The sequence below is a fragment of the Anopheles darlingi genome, chromosome 2, assembly GCF_943734745.1.
Source record: "Anopheles darlingi chromosome 2, idAnoDarlMG_H_01, whole genome shotgun sequence".
Taxonomy (NCBI): domain Eukaryota; kingdom Metazoa; phylum Arthropoda; class Insecta; order Diptera; family Culicidae; genus Anopheles; species Anopheles darlingi.
In genome coordinates this window covers 87,473,397-87,492,936 of record NC_064874.1, presented here as the reverse complement: position 1 = coordinate 87,492,936, position 19,540 = coordinate 87,473,397, and the positions used below count along the sequence as shown (strand labels likewise).

At 49.6% G+C, this 19,540-nt stretch overlaps 1 protein-coding gene across 1 annotated transcript; it reads left to right on the top strand.

Moving 5' to 3' along the window:
- Positions 1-13,354: 13,354 nt before the first annotated feature.
- Positions 13,355-14,278, top strand: LOC125952863 (uncharacterized protein DDB_G0271670; the record flags this gene model as incomplete). Its single annotated transcript, XM_049682605.1, has 1 exon — positions 13,355-14,278. A coding segment is annotated over one exon (924 nt), but the record flags the coding sequence as incomplete, so codon positions are not given.
- Between the last annotated feature and the right edge of the window lie 5,262 nt (positions 14,279-19,540).

Here is a 19,540-nt window from a genome sequence, read left to right as displayed (position 1 = left end):
GGGAGGGTGGGTGTGAGTGAGTGGGAGGGCAATCTGAATAATCTTTCGAAATCACGCTAGGTGGTGCACCCTCCACCCCTCCTGTCCCGTCTCCTGCTGCCAGACGATTGAATGACGCCCAAGTTATGTTGGTTCCTATGTTTCGCCCTTTTGCGTGTGTGTGTATGTTAGTGGGAAGGGAGGTGGTGGTGCACCGAATCCGGAGCAGCGCGAAATATGTGAAACAACCCATTCTGACCTTATGGTCCTCCGCCTGCCCGTTTCGGGGAAATGGTTTATTAATTCAAATTGTGTTTAGAGCAAATTATGAATCGGCCAATATGCTGCGTAACATAATAAATCAATCATGTAGCAGTTGCTGTGGAGCAGTAGCAGCACTACGGATTGATTGATTGATTTGTTGGCTCTCGCCTTCTGGGAGAGGAGAGATGATGACTGTGCCAAAGCCAAAGGATGCTGACTCCCCAAATGGAATGCACTAACTACCGGACCGGTGCTATGGTGCAAATGGGAGGTTTTTTGTGTCTCTGATTGAATTAGTTTTTACACATCTCGCCCCAAAAAGTTGGCAAAAGTCATAACGAATTTGTAATTCGATAACTGGAATACATCAAGACCCCCACTGGGATGTGCTGCATGATGATGACGATGATAACTCCTGGGCCTCTGGACTGCTGCATCAAGGACTATTTGCTGCAGCGAGGTCCCGAGATATGAAAGACAAACTTGGCGCAACGTTTTGCAGCTTTTTTGTGCAGCTTCTCTCTGTCCGTCTCTCTGTCTCTTCCGTTTGAATAATTGTTCCTCGTCCGCGGGCATTTCCGACCGATCAACCGAAACCGATTGCCGAACGTGCGGTCACCATCGTCGGGGACTCCGGGCAGCCCGGCACGTTCAGCAAATTCGTGCCTAGCGGCCATTTTGTCCTCCCTCTCTCTCTGGGGCCCCGTTCAGAAGAAGTGGAGACGCAGGCAGGGACAGGGCAAACAGCAAGCAAATTCACGAAGGTGCCTGCGGGACATGTTTTCCGGGAAAATCCGGGACACACTTTTTGGCTGCACCAGAAAAGTGCCGTCCACGTACTGTCCTCGCTGTGCGTGAGACTGTGTGTGTGGCGAAGGATTGCCAGCTCGTCCAGTTGCCAGTTGGCTTACCGGGACCCCGGGGAGGATCGGGACTCGTCGACTGCAGGAGGAAAATTTCGGACATTCGGAAATCGTCGGTAAGGAAAGGAACAGGGGAAGGAGAGGTGACGAGGGGAAGGGGACACCAAAAAGGAGCGGACATAATCGAAATCCAAACTTTGCCATTTGCGAGAGAGGGCGTGCGCGAGCGTGTGCGTGACGAAAAGAAAAATCGACGAGCAATCGATCAATTTGACAGAGTGTTGATTGTGTATTCATACGAATCTACATGTCTTTTCGGGAATGGTAGTGAAGAGGGTGAAGACGGGGAGTGGTGAGGGGGTTGGGCTGCTTCCGTGGTTGCGCACGTGTGCTCCTGTATCCGCGCCAGGGACTTCTGACCGCCCCCGAGGACCGCCCTGAGGAAACACGTCCTCCTGAGCATTGGTTCCCGGTTGTCGATGATGCGTGGAGCATGGCTTGGCGACTCGAAGGAAGAGGGCGAGAGATCTGTTCATCTTGCCTGCCTGGCTGGTTTGGGACTTGTTTTTGACACCAACAAGCGGAACGGATTTTCCTTTTTTCGTTCGAGAAAACCGACCAAAAATCCTTCCAGCCACATAACCTCACGACGACTATGACGACGAAGACGCGCGTGTACGCGTGAATATTTTTGTTGAAAGATTGATCAACCGTAAACCACAGTGTCAAGTGTCCTTCTTTTCCTCGATGAAACTGACGCGACGAGCGTTAAACCGTTGTTTTGCAAAATAACGCCGTTTTCGTCCATTTGAAGTGAATTCTAACCTCACAAATTACCAACCAATCAAGCGGCAGTCGCCATGATGCACACAAAGCCTACTACGATGTAGACACACCACGACGATTTGTGTGTGTGGTTATACCTGGTGCCGCTTCAACGCTCCGACAATCAGTCTAATGGCAACGCGTTCGTTTTGGGTCGCAACGGTGGCCACGGCCACGGGATATCAATTCGTGACGTGACGCGAATTCCCACCAGCACACGCCGCGAGCGCCCGATGCAAAAAGGCAAGCAAAAAAGTTGAAGTCTTGACGTCGGCTGAAGAAGATGTTTGGCAATGCCGCGTTTGGCAACTCCCCCGGAAACCGCCTAGCCTGTCAACCACTTTGCGATGCGTTTGCGGCCATGTTTTGTTATTTTTATCCCGGGTTTTCTTCCCAGAAACCGGGATCCACCGTTTTTTGCGGCGCGGGACGGAATGCGCTGCGAAGCGGAAATAAAACATTGCCAGGCGCGGGGTGCGTGGGCTGCTGGTTGGCAGACAGACAGGCAGGCAGGCTGGTGGGTCCTTCGAAAAGTCGTCGAAGAATTTGTCGACGAAATCGTGAACCCGTGACAATACGTGGTGGCGGCGGAAGGCGTTGAACAAGGTTTTTCCAGTTCAGCAAACGCCGTTGAACGGCGTCGCCGTCGTGTGTATGCCAGGTTATGCTTGCATACACACACATACACACAGCAACACCGCCGGCAACAACAACAACAAACTACATCCGGAGCAGCCAACCGGAGTTTTACGTCGAGTTCTCGTCGTCTGACGCAAAAGGCCGAAGGTGGCCTGCGGGCAATCGATCATTTCAATAAATCAGAAGTGACAAAATATTTTTTCTACGAACCTCGCGTAGATTTCCGCACTCCCGCTCCAGTCTCCCGGTTTTCTTCGCCCCCCCCAAAAGAGTCCTTTTCTGAGGGGACGACGACAACATCGAGAGAACGCTGAGAACGTGCACACGATACAAGACGAGTCCTTAAAAGAGAGGGGGAAGCAAGAAACCAACCGAAAGGAAGGCAAAAAGCTCATCAATCCCGATGCCCGCCGGCGTATGCATGCACAAGGCATGGTCTCGTCCCTTCACACAACCCCTAAAGCACCCAAACACACCCCACCCTGGTCCTATTTTCGGTGGAGCATCTTCGGGTCGCTTCGCTCGAAAAGAACGACGAAATTCTTGGGATTTCGTCCGGCTGCACGGTTCCCGGAGACGCTCGACGGGTCAGTACCCCGCAGTGGCGGGTGTGCTGCGTCTTTTCCAGGGGAAATGGTACCAGAAGGTGGGGGGTGCCACGTTCCCCGTACGCCATTTTTCTCGCCTTTTTGATTGATTAATAGGAGGCCAAAGTGATTCCCTGCTCGGTCTTCGGGAGCTTGCCCTTCCGTCCGTCCGTCCGTCTCGGCAAAAATCTGTCCTCACCCCGTGTGTCCTTGTATGACACACGCGCTAACACACACCATCATACAGGGAGAGGGAGTGTTTTTTTTTTAAAGAGAAATTTCATTTAATTTCTGTCAAATGAGGGATTACGAGCTGTGAGGCGCCGAAGCAGCATCATTTGTAATTCGTTATTGCGAAGGAGTTTCCCCTGGCAAGGCCCGGCTTCGTCCTTCCGGTTTAAAAAGGCAACAAGGCGCGAAATGTGCTCAAGACCCCCCACCCTCGAGGAACCTCAGAGGCCGTTGGTTCCTCAAATCGCAAAGCGGAAACGACAAAAGTCAATCCATAATTTCGTGGGCCCCAAAAATCCAATATATGTGCACGTGTGTGGGTGTGTGTGTGTGTGGGAGGCGTTAGTGTACCAGCTAGCAGCTAACCTGCCACCATCATCCTTCCTGCCTCGAAGAAAAACCCAAGACGCGCGCGCGCTCGACGACGACGACGACGACACCAAAAAGGTTCCGTCCAGGGCAGGTTTTCTCCAGCTTCCAGCGGAAAGCGTGCCGGGCTCGGGAGTGCGTAGTGTGCACTGGGAACCTCCTTTACACACTCACTCACACACCGGTGGCCACCCTCCCGGATGCCCTCGGGGTGGCAACAATTTATCAACGCATATTTCACTTCGCAATCGGCTGCCTTCCTGGACGCCTCCTTTCCGGGGAGCACCGATCCACGCGGTACTCCGGTATTGAAAAATTTCCATTTTTACCGAGATTATTGCGTTCCTTCGCCCTGGGCGGAATGGCGAGGCGTGGTGAGCCCCTCTCTCTCCCTCGGACTAAACGCATTCCATCTGCAGCCGAGACGCGACGCGAACAGCTGGAACTTCTTTCCCGGCATCTGGCAGCAAGCATCTGGCACCGATCCAACGGATGTTACTCCTGCGAAACGGATTGTGGCCTCATGCTTGGTGTGTGTGTGTATCGAGGGAAACATTCCTGTTAAATAGCTTTTGCCGCTTTGTTTCGACCCGTGGCGAGGTCCGAAGGGCCTAGTCCGCAATGAAACGGTTCATTGCGCGCGCGATGACCGCTTCCCTAGGACATCAATCCCCTCCCCGGGGTGGGTATGACCGGTTGCGGCTGGTTTTTCGATAACAAATGGCCGTTTTTCGGGAGCTGGGAGGCCAACTCTCAATTTGTTAGCGATCTACTGACGCGTGCGGAATTTTCGAGCGGCGAAAGCGAAAACTTAATGGACTTTTCCGATGATGAAGGATAGACACCGCGCTCCCTCCCCACGGTTTAACCCCTTTACGGGCCGGCCTCTCGGGGATGCTGACAGATGAAGGCACTTGACCTCGGTGTACGTTTCTTTTAGGTTTAAAATGGGAAATTTGCTTCCCATAAATTGTTATTCAGCAACAAACCATTTCCATTCCATGTGACGAGTCCTGTAGCACTGAGGATTTCATCACAATAGGCTTTGACTTAGGCCTTTACCTCAGAAAACCCCCGAAGGTATGTAATGTACTATTAATAGGCAAAGAATTCCCAAAAAATGCAACAGGAAGAGGTTTGTTCGAAAGGACCTAAAGCCCATCGGCAGAGGCACTCGTACGTTCTGCTATCGTGTGATATCAGCCCTAGGATCGGGATTAAAATTTACCGGAAGATTTGAGCCCGATAAATGCACTTTCGAGCCGGCTCTTATCCGACCGACCAACGAGACAAAGCGGACAACACGCTGTTGCTCGACGTTGCAAACGACGAGGGAACCTAGCCCAAAGGTAAGCTATCCGGTTACTAAACGCTTTAAGATGATCCAATTAAATGTTGAATCTCCTTCTCCAGGCCACTCAGCATTGCAGCATTCCACACGAGACTTCCACATTCGAGAACTCTCGAGCTAGCGTTCGAGCTCTTTAATTCTTTCCATCTGATGAGTGGAACGTTTTTCACTTCATTTCTACATTTTTTGGAAAGACACATACACACACACGAATACGTCAATCGGTATGTTCCAGCCCCCAAAAAAAACAACGAAACAAAAATCCCATCAAAACCCCTCCCTCAATCCGAATGTCTTGTTCAAAGTCAGTTTGAAATTAGCATCCTGGTGAATCCTGGCACGGCACGAAATCGCACCGCAAATCGATCGCCTAGCAGCTCGGTATGCCAGTGCCGATGCGGCTGTCGGAAATACCGCTCACTTAAGCATAAAATCAGAGACCGAGACAGAAATGCCAAACAGTGACACAACCACACACGACGACGAAGACTCTTTAGAAGGACTCCGGGTGCTCGAGAGCGCAGCGCATTCATCCTACACTAATCTGCGAAACGCTTCCCGGGGTACGTGATCGAAAACCTCGGGTGCTGGAACAGCAGCAGCAGCAGCAGCAGCAGCAGCAAACCGCGTATCCTTGCTCGGTGTCGGTGTGTTGACTCAGTTGCTCGGCGGCGCCGGCCTCACGCGACCACGCGGTCTGACATTAGCTTCGGTTTCCTCCTTCAGGCAGCTCCAACTCCAACTCCAGCGCGTGCTGTGTGCTGGAACGTCTCATCATCGCACCTCCCCAAGATTTGCCAAGGCCAGCAGCAGGCAACCGGAGGAATTCCGATATTTGAAGATAAAATAATGTGGCCCGAAATCGATTGATTTTATTTTATCTCGTCTCCCACGGGGCTTTGGCGGTGGGGAGGGGGTGGGACGCCAACCCTTGGGAATCGATTGGAGAAGAGGCACCAGGGCCAGGAGAGTTGGCTGTCAAACTGCACGATCCTTTGCGGGATGGGAGGTGGCCACCCACACATACACATACACACACATACACGTGTGTGTGATACTCCTCCGGCAGATCGGTGGCCGGAGAAACTAAGCCTCGAACGCTCGGTGCTGGCATTCGGGCGAAGGCGAATTCGCCGCTAACAGCATTTTGTCTGCCAAAACCTCGGTCTCTCTGTCGGTCTCGAAACCTCAAGCCTCTCACACGACACGACACGGCATTCCACGGGGACTGTCCGGATCCCAGCACAGCCGGGGACCGCACGAACTGAAGCCGGAGTCGAGAAGAGGATCTGATTTGCGGCAGCATCGGCAGCAGCAGCATATTTGCCACGGCAGCATAAATTCCTCCAGCTTATCTCGTTAGATGGCACCGTAGAAGAAAGGAGAAGCAGTCAGGGTTGTTCCGTGGCGTGTGCCATGGCTTAGCCGGGGCCTCCCACCGGGACACCGGACTTTGCATCCCAGCCAACTCCAACTCTCCTTCTCTATATGGCGCTCTGTGTGTGTCTCTTGGGAATGTCGGTGGCTCTGTGGGAAATTACGTGGCCTCTCTACCATCCACTTCGGACGTCGCGGCCATGTTTGCGTGCCAATTTGTGCAGCTGATTGGCAGAACTGCACAGAGTCAGAGAGCCTCGAGCACGGGGGGGACATTTCCCGGGTGCGCTTTCTTATGCAAACGCCTCCCCTCCCTTGGTGCATAAAATCAGTTCATCCTCATAATGTCTCTCTTTCTCAATCTCTTCCGGTTGTATGACAATTCAATAATCATGTCGATGGCGTGTCATTCTCAAACACACACACACACGCACACACACGAGCGCGCAGTAAAATGATGTGCTCGTGACAGTGCCATCAATAAATGGTGGCACAAGCGGCGACCACCCTCCGATTACTACCACAGCTCCCGGGGGGGTCGGAGACAACCCATAACATAAGTTATGGGAATGCCCTAATGGCCAGGGATGGCCAGGTGGTGCCGTGCTGCAATGCTGCTGTCGCTGGGATTGCGCAGTGCACCCCCGGAGGGACGCCTCCAGGTCCAGGACCAACAGGAGAATGGCAGCTGCACCACGTGAAAATTGCATAAAAACCGTAATTAACTATCACTACTCGTCGGTGTCGACGTCGTCATCGTCGCCGGGCACTCGATCGTCAATTTGTATTAATGAAGAGCGCGCTGGTACTGGTGTGCTGTGGTGTGCGCTACGTGACGCGATGGTTGATGGCCACTACTCTGCAGCGCACCGGGTTGAGTAACGTCCCGTGATTATGATGTGGTAGCGCAGCACCAGAGAGAGAGAGCGGGACAGGCGCTAATGACAGGCGTGGGATTTAATGTTTACAGCTAAATTAATTTGAAACCATTCGCTGCCACCCACAGTGGGGTAAGGGGAGGCATTTAAAAATTTAATTTCTTTCTCCGCAGTCCTCCGCAGCTGTTAACGAGGATGGATGCATGGATGGATGGTTGTCGATGAAGGGATGATCCCTGGGCTCGTGCTCACTGTCCGCAGTGATTGGGATTTGGAAAAAGCGGTGAAAAGGAACACTTTTAGATATCACATTAATGTTTTGCAGATTTGATTTGAGGCGTTGTGAAGGTCGCTTTGAAGACTTCCTTAGGACCAAGCAGAAAATTTTCGTCATCGCAACGAAAAAAAGAATTACTTTTTTGTACGGCGAACACAGCTGAGTTTGACAGTTGGAACGAAAGAAAGGTTTGTTTTCATTTGGGTTCAGAGATATTATAATTTCGCTATCGTAACGAAAATTTACGGTTTGTATAGGAAGCGTTCTAAATATCATGCCCCTAGAACTGATCAACGAATCTTCGAATCCTTGGCATCCAAGCAAGCTGCCCGGCGTAACGTGTCACGTAATGCAACCCACGGCATGCTTTGGTTTGCTGCTTCGAATTCGGACTCCTTCCTTTCGGCCATCATCACCAAGGAGGCCTCGGCTGCTTTAATGCTGCTGCTCGCCCCAAAACGCCGAAACATCACGGATGCGGTGCGGCGGCCCTCGAAAAGGTTGACTTCCTCTCCCCCCTTTCCAGCCGATCCGATCGATCTGCAGCTTGCCGCTTATCGGATATCGGAAACCGAGAAAGGCAGAGACGGCGACGGCGGCCGAGGCAGGATTCCGTAAACGGAATTTCGATTCGTTCGTTTCAATTCGTCGCTTCCTCCACGTGTGGAGCAACGACCGGAGGGACAGCAAAGTAAATCAACAATCCGAGCGCAGAGAGAGCGCAGAGACTCATATATCAATCATGCTGTCGTACGATTGCTTTCGATCCGATTTCCTTCCGTCCGTTCCCTTTTTGCTGCCCCCCTGGCGGATTGGCTTATCTTTTGGTCTGTGTTGTGTGTTGGTTGGCAAGACACGGAAATCCGGCAAAGGTTCTTGCGCCTCCCGCCCATCCAAAATGGTTGGCCGCTCGAGCCTAATTTTATTTACGAAATGAGTCCGAAGATCGAGTTATAGGTTTTTTTTTGGTTTTTTTTTCTCTGAGTGTGTGTGTGTGTGTGATGAGAGCATCGTTTCGAGGTCGAGAACCGGAGCACCGCAGAGAGCTCTTTGCGACCCCAAAAAGGAAAGCAGCAAAAGAACAGAAACAAAAGAGAACGGAGCAGCAGCAGAAGGAGTCGAGCAGCATAAGTGATTTTATGCTATGCAAATTAAAAACAAACACAGCACCCAACACAATTTCGGCCGAAATGCTGTGGCCCCTTGGTCCCCCTCCCCCTTTTTCGGTTTGCGGCCTGCCTGGCCTGCCCTGGGTCCCGTGGAGTGTCCGTAGTTGATTCGATTTTCGATTTTCGATTTCTGCTTCAGCTCTCGTCTCGTCTTCTCCTAAAAGCAAAAGCCGCCCTCTTCGTTGGCGGAGGATATTTGGATTTTTTGGAGGGAAATCACGCAATTCAACTCACAACTCAATGGCCCCCGGACCCCTCCCTTAACTCCCGGCACTGACACTCCCAAGACACGCGTTTGTGCGATTTCGTGATTTCCGATTTCAGAGATCGAGATTCAGAGATTTGCGATTACTCTGCAGGTGCCCTGGTGCGGTGTCAGTGAGTGTGTCTGTGTGTGTCTGCTTAGTCCGTCCGTCCGTCAATTGATTGCCGAATTCGAAATCATGTCCGCAGCCGCTCCGTGGCTTCGGGAGTTTGAAACAAACGCAGCTTAACGAGTTGCAACCCCGCTGCAGCTACAGGCCCTGCAGAAAACGACCGGAATGCATACAATGGGAACAAAGCGACAGGAAGAAGAGGAATAAACGAAAGAAGAGTTCTTGTTCGTTGTCGCGGCGAGTTCTTGCATTTCTAAGTCGGGGAAGAAAACGTGGAAAACGAGAAAAAAGAACAACTAGTGTTTGCCACGACGGAGTTTGGAAATCAAATGCTTCATTGTTTTCGCGAATGGCGCATACATTTGTCTCCCGGTGGACCGGCCGGCTTCTCCTTTGGTGTTTGTCTTCTCCGTTTGGTGCTCCCGGAGCAGAGCGATTGTATCGTTTGGATGCGTTGCCGCCGCCGTCTTCGCCGTTATCCTGTCAATCAACGGAATGGAATTCGATCAAAACAAGGGCTTCTGGTACGGAAGGCATCGAAAGAAGAGGAGGAGAAGTGAATCCTGTCAGTTGATGCGAGGATGCAGAAGTTTGTGCCGCCGATTAATGCAATTCGTTTGTGTTTGCAATTGTTTTCTGTGCAGGTACGTAATGTGAAACATAAACAAGAATATGATAATAAGTGGTTGAGGGATTAAATTTTCTGGAAATTTAATTTAACACATATGAAGTTAATATGGCATTCCTTATAGTGTTTGTTTTGAATGGATTATTTATGAAAAAAACCTATACATGCTTTTCTACAAACAATAATATGATTTTATCGAAAAAAATATATCCACAAACACCGGTGAATTCTAAACTTTGATGTTATTCTCATAAACTCGTGGAATCTGATAACGAAATAGCATCAAAGCAAACAGGTTTTGCCGAACAAATACCCAATTCATTATACAAATGGACGGATCGTACACAATAGTACTCAGTTGAATGCATCCTGAACATTACATTCCTCATCTCATTTTATTCTGCCTGTCGCTGCTTCATATGAAATGGGACTGTTCCATATGGAATTTAAACAAACACTGTTCCATATGGAATTTAAACAAACTAATCTAACAGCAAACTACCCGAACACGGAACGACTGCCTCGTTCTGTAGCTGACAAAATATTGATTTTACATTCACCATACGGTCGTCGGACGCGTCACCAACAAATCATTCGCCGGGCTGTCCAGCGCCAGAAGTAATGAAAATTCAAAATTACTCGAACCAGATAAGGCGACGCCTCTGGTCATTGCCATTTGCGTTTTGGTGTTCCAGAAGACCAAAGAGCAGAGAGCCACTCGTAGTGGGGTCTGTGTTTGCATAAAGCACACGAGGCTCCATCGCTCGCATTTCTAATCTCCGGCTCCGGCCCGAGCATATAAAGTGTCACAATTTATGACAAAGTTTGCGCTTTATCAGGACCTGGACCGAGAGCGGTACCGTGAACCAATCCGGTGGGCCCCTCCCTTCGCCAGCGTGCCAGCGCTACTCCAAATCAAGAGCGTTTTGTTTTCAGTTTTCAGATGGCGTAGCCCCCATCTCGAGTGTTTTTGGATTTTGTGTTTTTTTCCGACTGCACAAACTGCGTGGCGAAAGGACACTTGGCACACATGGAAATGCCGTTCGGTCTCGGCACCTTGCACCCCTCGCCCCCGGAAATGATGTGTTATTTCCGGAAGTCAATCAAAATTTTACTTCTTTCTGCTCACCTCTCGCGCGCAGAAACGGTTCCCGGGAACCACTAATCCCTGGCGTGACCAAGCGCTGAACCCTTATGCTCTGAAAAAGCAAGGGGGTTTGAAGCATTGGGAAGAATGGTTGGGGATCGGGGGCAAAATTCTCGGGCAGTGTGTGTTGGCCAACAAATTGGACACTTTGACACAATCGCCCCAGCTTATTAGTGGTGCTGGTGGTGGTGGCCAGCGGCTCCCCGGGACACTGCGGGTTACAAAACAAACATCATACATTATGCTGAGAGGGACAGAGAGAAGAGAAAAAGAGAGCGAAAGAGTGAGTGAGTGACGGTCGTTCTGGAAAAGCATAAATCATTGGTTGCTTTGTTCGAAACGTCAAGCGCTCTGCTGCTCGTGCCCGTGCACTGCGGACATGATTTTTATGATTTTACCCCATCAAACCGACCCCAATCTGCATCGTCCACCAGCAGGGGGTGGGAGACGACGATGTGTTGCTTGTTGCGCCACACAAACCGGGCGAGCGAAAGGCGCACCGCACCTCGAGTTCTATTGTTTTGAATCATAGATGAATTTGTAATTCCCACACGTCGCCCTCGCCTCTCCTTCAACCAACCATCCCCGTGGATCGTTTTACGAGGCAGGGGTTTTATGTGCTTCAAAACTTTTACCACGGCCTCCCAAACCCAAAGCCAGCCCCCCCTCCCCGCAGACCCTGTGGATAGTGAGTCCGGTAACGTCGACGGTGATGGCGGATTGCGTTACGAAATAATAGCCGGAACAGAACCATCCTCGCACTCGCTCTCGTCCACTGCCCCGGGGGGCGGTACAATATCCTTCCTGTAAGCTTCCTCCAACACACGCACACAGGCACACACACTCACACACACAAAGTTTGAACGGAAGTGAACGTGTACGCATTTCCGACTCTTTTGCTCACTTTTCCATTTAAAGGTCGCTCGCGCTGTACAGGAAGGAAGGAAGGAAGGTCGTTCCCGTCCCGGTTATTCTACACCACCACCACCACCCCCTCCTCCCCGGTTGGGCAGCATTTTCAATTGTTTAGAGAAAAAGTTAATCTGCGTTCCGTCCAGTTTTCTGGCTTCATTTTGATGAAATTTGAAGGAAGGACGAGGGGGTGCAGTTTGGTGAAAATGAAAACTCAAACCCCTCTCCCTCCTCGGTGGGGTCCACCACTACTACACGGAACGGAAGCCTGTTACCCTTGGCCTGTCCTCTCATTCTGGCATCGCTTTGATGATGGCGAGCGCGCGCGCGCCTCTCTCTTTCCTAGTTTGACCGACATTCCCCTTTCGCACGGGGGTTTGTAGGGGTGTTGTTAGCGGGGTAGATTTGGAGAGGCGTTACACCAAAAACGGGGGTCCCGTAAAACGCCGACCTTCCCTCTCCCCCCTCTGCCGCACCGTCTAACACGCGCATCATCAATAATCTGCACAATCGCATCGGCGCTTCGGTCGATGGACTAAATGGCGGTATGGCTGCTACTGGTGCGTAGTGCTACGTGCTGCGTAACACTCACGCACGCACGGGAAAAGGCGCATACTAGCGCGAGGTAAGGGTGCCCATTGCCACCGCGTACGGTGTGTTGCGGTGTTCTTATCAAAAGAACATAAAATAAAGGGTTGCCATGAGAGGGGAAATAAAATTTTATGCTCACTCCCCCACAAACACACACACACACACACACAGACTCTCTCTCTTTCTCTTGCTTTCGTTTCAGCATCGCACGCACCGCACACCGGGGGCCGTTGGTGCTGGAATGTCTGTGTCTCTCGTGGCAAGGTCCTGCCACTCTCGTCGTTCGCATTGTTATCTCCCCGAAAGGATCGGCTGTGATCGCGAGTGCGAGTTGGGTGGTTAGCGTTGGCCTTGTTTTGGCTTTCCCCCCTTTCCACCGGGTTGCCCCGGATTCGAAGATGCCTTCTCACCTGGTGTGGGAAGGGTTTGCTCATAAAATTCGCCCACAAAACGACGATGGCTGCAAAGAGGTGTGTCGTGCGGTGTGTGTGTGTGTGGTAACGAGTATTGCTCCACGGATAATGCCACCAAACGCACACACACACACACACAGAGGGACATTGTTCATAGATCCCGGCCTCCCTCCGATGGCGTAAGAAGATACCTTGGTGCCAATTTCGACATTCTTGGAAGCAGCAGCAGCAGCAGCAGCAGCCGGAAACAACATCAAAGCATCGAACCTGACGTTCTAAACGAGCTTCACACACAGCAGAGCCTACTGTGTAACTCTTCTGGAGAGAGCAAGGATAATATCGATTAGGATTAAAGCGCTTTTTGGTTTCGGTTTCCAGCAAACGTCACAAAAGAGCCGCACTAGCAGTAGCTCGTTCCGTGGTCATCACCGTTTCACGTCATCATCATCATCATCATCATCATCATCATCATCATCATCATCATCATCATCATCATCATCATCATCATCATCATCATCATCATCATCATCATCATCATCATCATCATCATCATCATCATCATCATCATCATCATCATCATCATCATCATCATCATCATCATCATCATCATCATCATCATCATCATCATCATCATCATCATCATCATCATCATCATCATCATCATCATCATCATCATCATCATCATCATCATCATCATCATCATCATCATCATCATCATCATCATCATCATCATCATCATCATCATCATCATCATCATCATCATCATCATCATCATCATCATCATCATCATCATCATCATCATCATCATCATCATCATCATCATCATCATCATCATCATCATCATCATCATCATCATCATCATCATCATCATCATCATCATCATCATCATCATCATCATCATCATCATCATCATCATCATCATCATCATCATCATCATCATCATCATCATCATCATCATCATCATCATCATCATCATCATCATCATCATCATCATCATCATCATCATCATCATCATCATCATCATCATCATCATCATCATCATCATCATCATCATCATCATCATCATCATCATCATCATCATCATCATCATCATCATCATCATCATCATCATCATCATCATCATCATCATCATCATCATCATCATCATCATCATCATCATCATCATCATCATCATCATCATCATCATCATCATCATCATCATCATCATCATCATCATCATCATCATCATCATCATCATCATCATCATCATCATCATCATCATCATCATCATCATCATCATCATCATCATCATCATCATCATCATCATCATCATCATCATCATCATCATCATCATCATCATCATCATCATCATCATCATCATCATCATCATCATCATCATCATCATCATCATCATCATCATCATCATCATCATCATCATCATCATCATCATCATCATCATCATCATCATCATCATCATCATCATCATCATCATCATCATCATCATCATCATCATCATCATCATCATCATCATCATCATCATCATCATCATCATCATCATCATCATCATCATCATCATCATCATCATCATCATCATCATCATCATCATCATCATCATCATCATCATCATCATCATCATCATCATCATCATCATCATCATCATCATCATCATCATCATCATCATCATCATCATCATCATCATCATCATCATCATCATCATCATCATCATCATCATCATCATCATCATCATCATCATCATCATCATCATCATCATCATCATCATCATCATCATCATCATCATCATCATCATCATCATCATCATCATCATCATCATCATCATCATCATCATCATCATCATCATCATCATCATCATCATCATCATCATCATCATCATCATCATCATCATCATCATCATCATCATCATCATCATCATCATCATCATCATCATCATCATCATCATCATCATCATCATCATCATCATCATCATCATCATCATCATCATCATCATCATCATCATCATCATCATCATCATCATCATCATCATCATCATCATCATCATCATCATCATCATCATCATCATCATCATCATCATCATCATCATCATCATCATCATCATCATCATCATCATCATCATCATCATCATCATCATCATCATCATCATCATCATCATCATCATCATCATCATCATCATCATCATCATCATCATCATCATCATCATCATCATCATCATCATCATCATCATCATCATCATCATCATCATCATCATCATCATCATCATCATCATCATCATCATCATCATCATCATCATCATCATCATCATCATCATCATCATCATCATCATCATCATCATCATCATCATCATCATCATCATCATCATCATCATCATCATCATCATCATCATCATCATCATCATCATCATCATCATCATCATCATCATCAGGAACGTTACTTAATTATGTCCAGCGCATAATCGATATCGATGGATGACCTTTTGGCCAGAAGGATGTGTCAAGCCGGAGCATTGAAAAGCACTCGGAACGCTTTTAGTTGGACGTTTAAAAATCAGTTTCCAGGCGGTCGCGCGCGACGCGAGCGCCACAAAATGATCGAAAAAGGGAGGACGTTCGGGACGTGAAAAGACCGAAGGCTTGCGGGATGGTTTTCATTATTTGACAGAGAAGACCGAATCCTTCCTGCCTTCCCTTCTTCACGCCAACGCCGATGCTGCTTAGTATTCTGTTGGCGTAGGGAATTCCGGAGCGTAGGGTAAGTAGCGGTCGCTTCCGGGGAGGAGCATTCGACCTACGGCACTGCCCTTCTACGACTGCCCCTGCTGCTGCTGCTGCTGCTGCTGCTGACACGCTGGATGGTCCGACCACTTATGTGTCTGAAGCGGATGCCCTTTCGTTCTCGTTGAAGAATCGGCCAGAGCAGCGGGAAAAAGGCGGAACCGGATCCGGTTCCGCGAGAAACGAACGATGATGACCGAGTACAAGAAGCGGCAAGGCTAGAGTGCAAGGGTGAAGAAAAATCAAAACGCCAAGCGTTTGCCATGGTCATGGAGACGACCTCCTCTGAGGGCGAGGCGTGAAGCGCGCTTCCTTCTACCTTGGTTGCTGCTCGCATAAATGATGAATGAAATGCTACATTATTTAGGCGCGTATCCTTAATATTAGAATAGTGTGCGCTCCAAAGAAAAGCGAAATCTTTGGACCCAACGACGACGATGATGACGACGACGAGTGGCGGACGAGTGGAGTGGAGGTGAAATCCATTTTTCCACCTCGCCAGTGACGTGACGGCCGTTACACACGGCCCGCGTGTCATCGTGTGAGTGTTTCGCCTTACAAGAAGGAGGAGAAGGACCCCTTAATTTCTCAGTCACGTCTCCACCGAAAGGCCAGCAGCACCTGGGCGTAGGAGCGAACGACCGAGCGAGCGAGAATAGAACCGGGCGGAACAACGGGTGTTCGGCGTGGGTGGAAAAGTGGATTTTCCAGACCTCGTGGCCAGGTGAAAATGAAAGGTCGGTCGGGAGCACCGTCGAGGAGTACAAACACATTCACCGGCGCGAATTTCTACACCAAACGCACGATAATGGCCACGCCAGTCAAGCCACCAGCCGCAGCCGCAGCCTCTTCTGTGTACTATCCATTCCGCGTCCGCCTTTTTACTACGAGGTTGGAGCGAAAATTTTGTAAGGAAAAGTGCTCCCCTGGGAGGGGAGAGGGAGGCTGGTTGGTGGGCCATCCGGCTCCGGATCTCCGGCTCTGGATGTCTCGAGAACCGTGCCGTGTCTTCGCCTCCTCCTATCGTGTTGGTGGCTAAAAATCTTGAGACCAAAGAATTCAAACATTGTAAAACTTCATACTTCACGGGGTGAGGGGCGTAAAGAGAGAAAGGTGAGGAGAGCAAGGCGAGGCCACTTTTCTGACCTAACCTAACCCACCTACACACACAAGCACACCTAACAGAGCGACAGCTCGGGGATGCTGAAAGCATGTTGAGCACGCTGTGAGTGCTTGAAGAAGAGATGATGGAGAACGATGCGCGCGGGCGGAATGACTCCTTTTTTATGCTCCTACTTCTTCTTCTTCTTCTATTGCTTCTACTTCTGCCCCCGGGTCTCTTCCTCGTTGGCCATGCTCGCTGAACCGAATAAAATTCTTTTGATCTTCAACCCTACCCAACCCTGCCTCCGACCACCGGTTCCGACCTCGTTCAACGGCGCGAACTGAACGAACGTCCTGCGTTCCACTTTTCACTTTTCCAGGAGTCAAAGGCTCCCCCTCCCCGAGCCACACTGTGGTGCCTGTTTAAAATTTGATTTGAATGGCAGCTAACACCGGCTCCCGGGGTGTGTTCCGTCGTTATCGCCACAGCACCGGCATCATATCGTCAGGCGAATGGTTGCGGGAAGGGTGCGGTTCCAGGTGCGAGGAGTTCACCGCCACCCCCTGGAGAGGGTGAGCTACTTCGCGGCGTAGAATATGCCACTCGCACACTCGCCGGACGGAACTGGATGGAACTGATCGAGAAATATTCATGACTTTCAATTTGTTGTTTTGCGACGAGCAGGGAGAAGGATGCTTCCAAGGAGCTGTGCTGCTCGTCATGTAGCCACGAACGCGTACGCACTTCCACTCCACAAAATGCTGATTCTTTTTATGCTGGGAGTAGATGTCAGTTAATCGTGGACTAAAGATATTGTCTAAAGCGAGGAGCTGGTGCATGCCCTAGTCTCCATCGAAAGATGATATCAAAAACCCTTAAAGTAGACTCGTTCACTGCAGTACATGACAGATGCTGAACGGGAAGTCAAGTCTAGGTCCAGATTTTCCCCTCTTCTTTTACTTCTGATGGTAGAAGATGAGTTCCCGGACAGTACAGTACATTCTGGAACTGGAAATTGCAGCTAGAAGTCCAATATTGTCACATCAAACAGATGCCAAGGGACATCCAGCAGCCGTCCAGCAGCAAGAATCTTAATTTAGAATCCTCTGGTGGATCTGGCCACCAGGGTACCAGGGTTTTATATGAAAATACTTTAATGTCCCCGGTAGTTCCCCATCCTGGACACTCCATGTATTGTACCTGTACTGGAAGTCCCTTAAAGAAGATTCATAACAAGAAGACGACGACCTAGGGCGGGAAGTAATATCCCAAATTCTAATAACACAGATCCGGCAGCAACACCGCTAGGGACACTAGCAGTAGCTGTGCATATGTGTGTGCCACTAGGTCACATAGTGGTCGAGATGAGTTGAAGATGTCTCGCCAAAAACCAACGTGAAGATGAAGAAAATGGAAACTCAAAGGTTATATGAGGCCACCTTCATGGCCAGAAGAGCAAGCCTTAGTAATGGCTAGTAGCTTGTTGTTGTTGCCCCGTACACAGTCTTTCCCCCAAAAACTCCCGCATTCCAGAGCATCCGGAAACGGAAGAGGATTAGTTTCAACCGAAAGATACGAACCGAGCAAGACCGAGCAAGACCGAGAAGTCTTCTGTTCCATGTTGCCTGCTGGCTGCTTTGCCGGTAAAACTATACTCTCTCACACACACACACATGGAATGCCACACAAATACCGATACAGTTTGGGAGGTGGGAGGTGGCCACCTGGAAAAAAATCCTCAAGGAATATATATAGATGCCACAGTAAAGCTGGCGTCGGATTAAGTTAGGCCGTTGGCTGCTGTATTGACGATGTAGGGCTGCTGCTAGTGTTCTCTTCTGGAGCAGGAAAGAGGACGGTATATGATAGTGAGATGAGGGGCTGCAGCATACGAGAGTTGGTGGTGTTGGTAGTGGCGGACGTTATGCCGGAGATAGAGGTTTGCTGATGTCATCGGAGAATTAGGTATTTAGCATAATGCGTGCGCCCTAAGGGGGGGCCCGAGGGGGACCAGGTGCTGAAAATTCTGTCCGTCTTTCATCACCTGGGCACCCCCTCTCCAGGGGGCCTCCTGTCCTGCCCTTGTGCTGCCCTGGTCTGCCTTCCTCGTTGTGCGCTGGAACGTCAAATGCGAGAGGATTATGGCGACACCTAATGACAAGGTTCGCCCCGCGTGTGCGGTGTCACGCCCGAGCAAAGTGGTCTATCCCCCCTTCTTCCACTGTTTCGCACCCTCTCCTTCCTTCTCTCTCTCTCTCTCTCCCTATTGCGGAGTTGACGGGTTGGCGTGCGGCTAGGACATTCAAATGCCGACAGCCTTCATCCGGCACGTGTTCCCATCTGCCAGAAAATCGATCGCTCGTTCACTCGCCTGCTCGTTGGCCTGGCTGGCCTGGAGGTTCGCTTGCGCTGGAGCTGAACACCCAGGTCCCAGCCACCATCGCCCTTTGGTGGAGGAGCGTCGAAGGAAATGTTCCGCCGGGGCGGAAAGCATAAACCAAATTTTGGGCAGGTCGAGCTCCCAGGACACCTCGACACAACCAGGCGACGAGAGGTGTTGTTGGCACACACACAGTCACAAACACATGGGAGTGAGTTCGCCCCGGAGGCAAATCAGAAAACGAAACGGCCCCCAGGTTGAATGAACTGTGGATGGGACTCCAGAGGGGGGAAATGTCAAGCATGGCAACACATTTTCCTGAAACTCAAATGAACACAATGCTGTGTGTGTGCGGCAGGGTGGGGTATCTAACAATGTTCTACCGCTGGGTCTGGGAAATGATAATTTGGCTT